The following is a 9,285-nucleotide window of genomic DNA, read 5'->3' as shown; positions in this document are numbered from 1 at the left end:
GTTGAGAAGGCCGTCCTGCGCGAACACTGGCCATCGCATCGCTGCCCTCAGCACACATCACGCTCCATAGACATGTTTTTCAGTTACCAAAAAAAGTGTCAAAGCAAGTGAATGGCAAGTTGAAAGTGCTTTCAAATCTCTAAGACACGACCTACGGCGTGGACAAGCTGCTACTAGGATAAATGGGAACACCCTGCTCCTTCACCCTCCTCTTGAACTTCACCTCATGATGTTACCAGGAAATCTCACACCCTCTCAGGGAGGACTCCCCAAAAACTGCCCAGGTCATCGGCAGTCCAGTCATGACAGTTTCTCCAGCAAGGGAGAAATGAGAGGGGTTGGGTAGGAAGTAAAGTCCCATCAAGGAGGTGCTGGTTCCTGGGGAGGGCAGGAGGGAGGCTCCTCCCCCATTTCCCTACAGGTCTGAGGGCAGGGGGTTAAGGAAGGGCTCCCTTAAATGCCCAGGTAGTCGACAAAGGCACAGGCAGAAAGAGGCTCTGGACATCCATTGGGCTAAATCCTCAAGGTTCAGAGACGGGAATGGATCAGCCACGGGTCCACAGCAGCAGGGCCCGAGATGAGTCTAGAACCTGGTCCACACGGGGTCCACTTCACAGCCTGTGGCCTCTTGGTGGGCCCAGGTGGGTCTGGAAGGGGACACACTTGGGCCAGGGACAGGGAAGGTGCTGCAAAGACACAACGTGGTTGGGCCTTGCCTGGCTGATGGTGGCCAGAGGGAAGGGAGGGAGAGCTGAGAGTAAGGGTCCCTGTCCTTTGAATCTCTGCCATCAGGGGCTCTGCTACAAGCTCCAGGCCCTCCCAGATGTAACACAGAGTGTCTGTCTATGACCTGTCTTCCCCACTGGGCTGCATCCTGGTGTCCAGCATTCAGTGGTGCTCAGAAATTGCACGGAATGAATGAACACACTTCTGTATTCCACACGACCCGCCTTCTTGTGCCACACTTGGCAGTGGTGTTGACAAGCCCCCTGCACTTGAGAGGTTTTGGGTTTGGGTTGTTGGCATGAATGATATAATATGTCAACCAGTCACCCCTCCGAGAACCACGTTTCCTTTTGTTTTTTGAAGGAAGCACCTCGGGCCCTGGCACATCCTGTTGACTTCCCATGGGCTACCCGGGGAGTGGGACCCGTGTTCTGGAAAGTGGCTGGCGTTGGTGGGCAGAGGTGGTAACCATGACAACCGGGCTGCTTTGGACGGCGAGCGTACCACACACCAGCGCTGCCCTGAGCTCGTCAGACGTGTTTCCTCACTGACTCCTCCAGCATGCCTGCTGTCATCATGCCCCCTTTACAGATGAGGAAACTGTGGTCCTGAGAGGTCCATGGCTGGCCCGCAGCCACACAGCTAGTGAGCGAGGGGTGTGTCCTCTGAATCCAGGCTTGACGCCTTTGGCTGCACCACAGCCCTGCGGAAGGGGCAGAATCCCCTCCGCGGCCAGGTGGGCTTACGCCAGGCTCAGGCTCCTGCAAGGCAGGAGCTGCGATGGCACATCTGTGTGACCAGGGACCAGACCAGGCTGTGCTCAGCATGCTCACCTGCGGGTTCCCTCACTCGGGGAGAAAGGCATGCAAGGTGGGGAGAGGGCGATGGGTGATCAGGGCTGGGTAAGTGGCAGCAAGTTGACCATTACTTAAACATTTAAACAAGGCTTTCGAGGGATATTTTTTGACCTATAATAGTTAGCGGTAAGGACATCTCCTGTCTCCAGCCTTGACTCCATCACCCACTGTGGCCGAGGGCCACCAGAGCAGGCACTCACAACTCACACCCCGCCATGGCCCCCCCAGCTTGCAGCCACTTCAGGGCCTCCCCTTTGGTTCTGAGTGTGTATCTGGCCCTGCCGCCATGTCCGGCTTTCTGTCTCCCCAACCTCCCAGAATCCACGCTGCAGCAGTGCCTGGAAGCAGGCTCACTTCGGCCTTCCAGATTCTGGGATGGTGCCCTGGCCTCTGTAAGACCTGCTCAGGAAGTGGGTTTCCCCGGGGCTCCTGGCCCACCAGTCAATCTGCATCACCCTGGAAGGTCACCATCTGCTTCCCCACCAGCCTGGAAGTCCCCAAGGGCAGGGCCAAGGCCTGAGAAAACAGGGTAGGGTGTGGTAGAATAAACTGCTAATCTGAAATTCTGCAGCTGTGGCTTCAGCAGGCATCCCTGCCACCAGCAATCCCACTTTGCTGGAAACTGCCGAGCAAATCCAGTATGTTTCACTGGGGGCCGGGCGCAGTGGCTCCCGCCTGTAATCCCAGCACTTTGGAAGGCTGGGATGAGAGGACTGCTTGAGGCCTCAGGAGTTTGACACCAGCCTGGGCAATATAAGGAGACCTCATCCCTACAAAAAATTAAAAATGTGGCCGGGCGTGGTGGCTCACACCTGTAATCCCAGCACTTTGGGAGGCTGAGGTAGATGGATTACCTGAGGTCAGGAGTTCGAGACCAGGCTGGCCAACATGGTGAAACCCTGTCTCTATTAAAAATATGAAAATTAGCTGGGTATGGTGGCGGGTGCCTGTAATCCCAGGAGACTGAGACAGGAGAATTGCTTGAACCGAGAAGGTGGGGACTGCAGTGAGCAGAGATTGTGCCACTGCACTCCAGCCTGGGCAATAAGAGTGAAACTCCGTTTCAAGAAAAAGAAATAAAATAAAATAAAATAAAAAATAAAAATTAGCTAGGTATGGTGGAATGCATCTGTGGTCCCAGTTACTTGGGAGACTGAGGCGGGAGGATTGCTTGAGCCCAGGAGTTTGATGCTGTAGTGAGCTATGGTCATGCCACTGCACTCCAGTCCAGGCAACAGACTTTGCCTCTTAAACAACAACAACAACAACAACAACACAAACAAACAAACAAACAAACAAAAAACCAAAGAAAAAGGCTGAGAGGAGAGACGGAAAGAGGATGAGAAAGAGAAAAAGAGGGAGATAGACATGGAGACAGAGGCAGAGCCAGACAAGCTGCAGTCTAGATGTGACCCCCACACTGAACTCCTCCCCTGGCTGGCCAAGCCTGGTCCACAGAACACTGGGAGGCAGGGTCAGGGCTGCCCTGGGGGGAAGGACTTCTATGCCGGGTACTGCCATGTACAAGCAGGAGGGGCGTCCAGCAAGGAGGAAAGACCCCGAGGGCTGGGCAGAGTGATGAGGCAGGGGCCGCTGCTGCCTGGCCATGAGAAAACTTACCAGCCGCTGCCCCTAGAAAGCCATCGTCTGTGAACTTAGCAGGGGCTGCGGATTCCTGGCACCCAAGGGCAGTGATGGACATGATGTGGCCTAGCCGGTGCCCCAGAACCTTCCGGAGGAGGCGAGGTTCCCGCTCAGCCCCGGGCACTCACCTTCAAGAGGCCGATCTCCTTGACGCAGTCTTGTCTTGCCTTGGCGTCCATCATCTCAAAGATCTTGGGCGGGAGGAAAAAGAGAAACAGAGTGGTTACAATCTGTGTCCAGAGCCCCTGTAGGGGGTTACGGGGTCTGCTTTCCAGTCCCGGCTCTCCCACCTCCTCACCGAGGGACCCCCCACACCCCAGTCCCTGTAGGGTTTGCTCACTGTAGGCCCCCCAGCACTGTCCCACCACAAAACCCATCGTGGCACTAAAGAATCAAGACAGGGAGGCCAGGTGAGCCCCTCCCCAGAAGATCGAGAGAGAGGGCCAGGCATGGGGGCTTATACCTGTGATCCCAGCACTTTGGGAGGCTGAGGTGGGTGGATCACTTGAGGTCAGGAGTTTGAGACCAGCCTGGCCAACATGGTGAAACCCCGTCTCTACTAAAAATATAAAAATTAGCCAGGTGTGGTGGTGCATGCCTGTAGTCCCAGCTACTCAAGAGACTGAGGCAGAAGAATCGCTTGAACCCGGAAGGCGGAGGTTGCAGTGAGCTGATCACACCACTGCACTCCAGCCTGGGTGACAGACTGAGACTCTGTCTCAAAAAAAAAAAATAAAAGATCAAGAGTGAAACTGGTCCTTTTTTGGACAGAGGACCCCGCTGCTCCTCCAGTGCCCTGAAGCTACTGGTGTTCTCTCCCAATTTCCCCGACGCCATTCTCTCTCCCGGGCCTCCTCTGCCCAGGCTCTCAATCTCATTCTTTAAGGACAAGTAAGCAAATCAAGGGGCTTAGGAAGCTCTGCTGGAGGATTTGAAGCCATTTCCTCCAGCAAAGCCGTGTTCAGATGGGCCCAGCGGCTCCCGTGGGCATGGCTCCCGTCCTGACTTTGCCGCTTGATCTACTTCCTCCATTTAGGAGGGAAGCAGAAGGCAGGAAGCCCACAACTGTGGAGCAAGCGCAGGTGCAAGGATGAGTGGACATGGTCTGAACCTCAGCTCCCCCGTGACACGCTGGGACCCTGGGGTGTTCTGAGAGATTGTCCTCATCTGAGAGATGAAATGACAGTCCCCACCCACGGGACTGTTGCCAGGCTCCATGTGCTCCTTGCATGACCCAGTACACAGCAGGCGCTCAATGCATGCTTGTTTTTCTTTTCCTTTGTGGTTCACAGTGAACAGGCATCTACCTGGTTCTCCCTGTAACCCAGTGAGTTGGGTGCTGTTTCCCTCGTTCACAGAGGAGGGGAGAGAAGGGACTGGCCCGGGCACCCCGTCCAGATGCAGAGACGGCCTCCAGAGATGCAGGTTTGACCCCATGGGTCATCAGCTCACCTGCACCTTCTTCAGAGCCACCGTCTTCCTGTCCAGCAGGCAGGTGGCCTTGTACACCTCGCTGAACTGTCCTCGGCCTATCTTCTTTTCGATCTGGAAGTCCGCCAGCGAGCAGCGAAAAGACAGGGTGTTGGGGTGCCTCTGGAAGAGGGGACAGAGGGTCTCCGTGAGCAGTCAGGCTGGAGCAGAGGCCTGGGGACGACCCCTAGAGCCCCAGCACCCCAACAGCACCCTTTAGGGTGAAGGAGGGACTCTGCTGCCAACCCTGCTCTCAGAGCCTCCCAGGCGCACCCCCAGGGGCTTTCTGCGCAGGGTCCCTGGTTCCCCTTAAGGACCCCCACTGCAGGTGAAAAACTGAGGCTGTTCACGCTCCCCACTGCCCTTATCACCGCCTTCATTATCTGACTGCTTGTTTGCTGTCGCTGAATCCCATCCCCGGGGGTTAGCTCCGTGGGACCAGGGGCCTTGCCCATCTCATCCTCTCCTGAATCCTTGATGCCCAAATTGGGGTCCAGCAAGCTGGGTGCAGCTCAGGTCTCCCCAGCTCATGGCCACCATGCCAAATGCCCCAGGTCATTGTAAGAAATGGTAAGTTCCCCTCCTGGGGCAGCCGTTCCCCATCTCAGACAAGAAAACGCAGGTTAATATTTGTAGCTTTGGCCAGATGTGGTGGCTCACGCCTGTAATCCCAGCACACTGGGAGGCTGAGGCAGGCGGATCACTTGAGGTGAGGAGTTCGAGACCAGCCTGGCCAACATGGCAAAACTCCGTCGCCACTAAAAATACAAAAATTAGCTGGGTGTGGTGGCACATGCCTATAATTCCAGCTACTCGGGAGACTGAGGCACGAGAATTGCTTGAACCCAGGAGGCAGAGGTTGCAGTGAGCAGAGATTATGCCACTGCACTCCAGCCTGGGTAATGGAGACTCTGTCCCCCACTCAAAAAAATGTGCGGCCTTACACACTGAGCCCATGCTTTAAATAAACTACTTTTTTAGGGTGCCGGGAAGAAACCAGAGCTCCACAAAGACTCAGCAGGGGCCAGCGTTGGAGCACGTGATCCTGCGCTGGAACCTGCCCAGGGATGGAGCCTCCAGGTGAGGCCGCAGTGGCCAGGAGGGCCCCGGGACATCTGTGCAGTGAGCTCTCAGGAAAAGGCAGGAGGGGGCGCCAACACTGGGCCAGGGAAGGAGAAGACAGACAAGGGGAGAGGATGCCACATCTCTGGGCTGCCCTATGGTGAGATGGGCCCTGTTGTGTCTCCATTTGCCCGATGAGGAAACTGAGGCCCAGAGGGCCCAGCCATGCCCACATCACCCGGCTCCATGCCACTGCCCCAACTGAAGCAGGAACCAGCAGTTCAACTTTCTAGCATGAAATGGGTCTTTGCTGAGGGTCACACTGAGCTGGGTGCTGCACCGAGGTGTCTTTGGGAGTCAGCACCCTGGCGGAAGGCATCAAGACCAAACCGAGAACTACAGGACTGGCCCTTCTGACAGCTGCTTCCCCACCCGGAAACACCAGGAACTGCTGGCTGGACCACCTGGGTCTCAGCCTGAGATGGCTGCGGAGCAGGGGCACGTTTCCTGGGCAGGTCTAAGCTGGGTCCATCGACTTCTCCTCCGTCCTTCTCCCAGGGTGCCTGAGGGGAACCTGGTTATGTGGTGATCCTTACTCTGGGACCCTGAATCATGACTTAATGAAAAATAGAAACTCACTGGAAAGGCAGGGAAAAAGGTAAAGTGAAAATGTCTCTTCCAGGCCGGGCGCGGTGGCTCACGCCTGTAATCCCAGCACTTTGGGAGGCCGAGGTGGGCGGATCACTTGAGGTCAGGAGTTTGAGACCAACCTGGCCAAAAAATGTTTGTAAAACTGCAAAAATTAGCTGGGTGTGGTGGTGTGTGCCTGTAAATCCCAGCCACTAGGGAGGCCGAGGCAGGAGAATTGCTTGAACCTGGGAGGCGGAGGTTGCAGTTGGCTGAGATCGTGCCACTGCACTCCAGCCCGGGCGACAGTGAGATTCCACCTCAAAAAACAGAAAATGTCTCTTCCAGATTTGGCTGAGGGAACCCTACAGAACACCCTCCTGTGGGAGTGAGTGATGGGAGTCCAGGCCTCACGGCACACAGCAAGGTGAGGGCTGGGCCAACCTTGACTTTGAAGCCTCGAGGCCTAATTACCTCTCACGGTGGGTCCTGCTGGGGGACCCGACCTGGAGGGCTGCTGGAAGAGGAAGATGATGATTTTTTTTTTTTTTTATACTTTAAGTTCTAGGGTACATGTGCATAACGTGCAGGTTTGTTACATATGTATACTTGTGCCATGTTGGTGTGCTGCACCCATCAACTCGTCAGCACCCATCAACTCGTCATTTACATCAGGTATAACTCCCAGTGCAATCCCTCCCCCCTCCCCCCTCCCCGTGATAGGCCCCTTCCCGAGTCCAAGTGATCTCATCGTTCAGTTCCCACCTATGAGTGAGAACATGCGGTGTCTGGTTTTCTGTTCTTGCGACAGTTTGCTGAGAATGATGGTTTCCAGCTGCATCCATGTCCCTACAAAGGACACAAACTCATCCTTTTTTATGGCTGCATAGTATTCCATGGTGTATATGTGCCACATTTTCTTAATCCAGTCTGTCACTGATGGACATTTGGGTTGATTCCAAGTCTTTGCTATTGTGAATAGTGCTGCAATAAACATACGTGTGCATGTGTCTTTATAGCAGCATGATTTATAATCCTTTGGGTATATACCCAGTAATGGGATGGCTGGGTCAAATGGTACTTCTAGTTCTTCACCAAGTGCCAATGTCTGTTGGGTAAATACACCTGTACACGGAGTGCAAACCTAAGAGCAGGCATCCCTGAGTGCCTACTGCATGCTGGGCTCTGTGCAGACACCACCCATGTGCCAACTCTTTGGGTACTCAGAACAACCCTGTAAATAGGCCTCACTGCTGTCCCCATTTCAGGAATCTGAGGCTTGGAGGGGTAGCAGTGACCTGTTCTGATCAGGCAGCGAAGAATAGCAGAGCTGGGATGTGACCCCAGGACTGGGGACTGTGGTGCCCAAGCCCTTGCTCCATATTGGGTGGGCTCTCAGCTCAGATCTCTTCTCGGCTTTTCGCTCAAGACCCCCTGAGCAGCCAGAACTGCCACTTCCTGCTCCAGCCTCCATTCTTTCAGTTACCTGAGCCCTGACCCATGCCCCGCTACCAGCCTCTTCAAAAGCGGGCCCGTCTAGTCCCTTCCACGTCCTCTGCACTGAGGCTCTGACCTGCCCAGAGCAACTGCTTGGAGCATGTTTGTGGAATGACACATGGAATGCGCCCGACACGACCTGGCGCACAGTGGGACTCTGTGACTCAGACGCCATCACCTCTAGGAATGCAGCTGAAATCACACACCCTCAGAAACAGCCAGGGCAGCTTTCTGAGCACTCAGAGGAATCGCACGTACTCATAAAAATAACCATGAGGTGGTGTGCATTAGACGCCTACTATGTGCCAGCTTCCAGCTGCTTAGACAGCTCTATGTCTCCAAGCTCCTAACAGCTTCATGAAGCAAGAGTTATGAATCCCATCTCGCAAACCAGGAAACAGGCTGGAACTCCCTGTCAGATCTAGAGGCAGCTGCACCACCAGTGATGGGGGTAGGCTCCCTCCTCTCCTGGGCCTCAGTTTCCCCCAGACACAGTGAAGGGTTTAGAGGAAGTGATCCCAGAGGGTCTTTGCCCTGGGGAGACCAGGCTTCTCACTGTGACTAGTGGGAGTCTGGCCGGGGTTCCCAACACTGCCCATCCTGGGAGGCTACACTGTGCAGTTCCACAGTGGGGTCAAAGCTCCTAGTGGATGTGGGTGGAGGTGGCTGAGGCTCCAGCTGTTCACATGCATATGGATGACCCAGATTTGCATTTCTTGTCACAGCCCATCCAACCCAATTAGAGGCCAGCTCCTCTGGTGGGGCAGCTTCCTAGATGGCAGCACGTGTGTTAGGGGCATGGTCCAGCAGGCTCTGGGACACCACTGCACTCCCAGGGCTGCCATGGGACCCTGTTCCCAGGGTGGCCTCTGCTCAGGTGTGGGGCACTTCAGGACACCAGTCTCCTGGGGGCAGCTGCCTGGGTGGCAGAGTCCTGGCCCTGGTGCACCTGGGGGTTCTCAGCAGAAGGGAAAGGGTGAACTGTGTTCTTGGCCTGGAAGGCCTGGCTGCTCTCTGTTGCCACCTCCAAGATCTCCCTCCCCTCCTGGGTCAGCCCCCCGCAAGTTCCACTTTTGCCCCTGCAGCCAAGTGATCCTGGGCTGGTCATCCACACATAGAGACACTGGCTCCAGGATTTCTCTGAGGACTCCGGGAGATGATGTTGGTGACAAGTGTCTGCGTGGCTCTAAACTGCGAGACAGGCATGGGGCTGGCCCCAGAACAGTGTGCCCAGGGTGGCCCCAAATGTGATCACTGCTGACTAATGACTGACCACCCCGATGGTCTTTCAGAAAACTGCTTTTTTTTTTTTTTTTTGAGACAGAGTTTTGCTCTTGTTGCCCAGGCTGGAGCACTGTGGCGCAATCTCGGCTCATTGCAATCTCCGCCTCCTGGGTTCAAG

General features: G+C 55.3%; 1 protein-coding gene across 4 annotated transcripts in view; it reads right to left on the bottom strand.

Annotated features, from left to right (window-relative positions):
• The window catches only part of NEK6 (NIMA-related kinase 6), a 104,708-nt gene that overhangs the window by 35,809 nt on the left and 59,614 nt on the right, over positions 1–9,285 (bottom strand). For all 4 annotated transcript variants that reach the window (XM_011988669.1, XM_011988671.1, XM_011988670.1 and 1 more), the window contains 2 exons: positions 4,680–4,820; positions 3,356–3,418 (listed from right to left, as the gene is read on the bottom strand). In XM_011988669.1, the coding sequence (XP_011844059.1) occupies positions 3,356–3,418; positions 4,680–4,820 (204 nt within the window). The remainder of the gene's footprint in view (positions 1–3,355; positions 3,419–4,679; positions 4,821–9,285) is intronic.

This window comes from Mandrillus leucophaeus, unplaced genomic scaffold, assembly GCF_000951045.1.
Source record: "Mandrillus leucophaeus isolate KB7577 unplaced genomic scaffold, Mleu.le_1.0 Scaffold335, whole genome shotgun sequence".
Lineage (NCBI taxonomy): Eukaryota > Metazoa > Chordata > Mammalia > Primates > Cercopithecidae > Mandrillus > Mandrillus leucophaeus.
The sequence above is the reverse complement of the archived record's forward strand: the minus strand, read 5'-3'. Positions and strand labels throughout refer to the sequence as shown.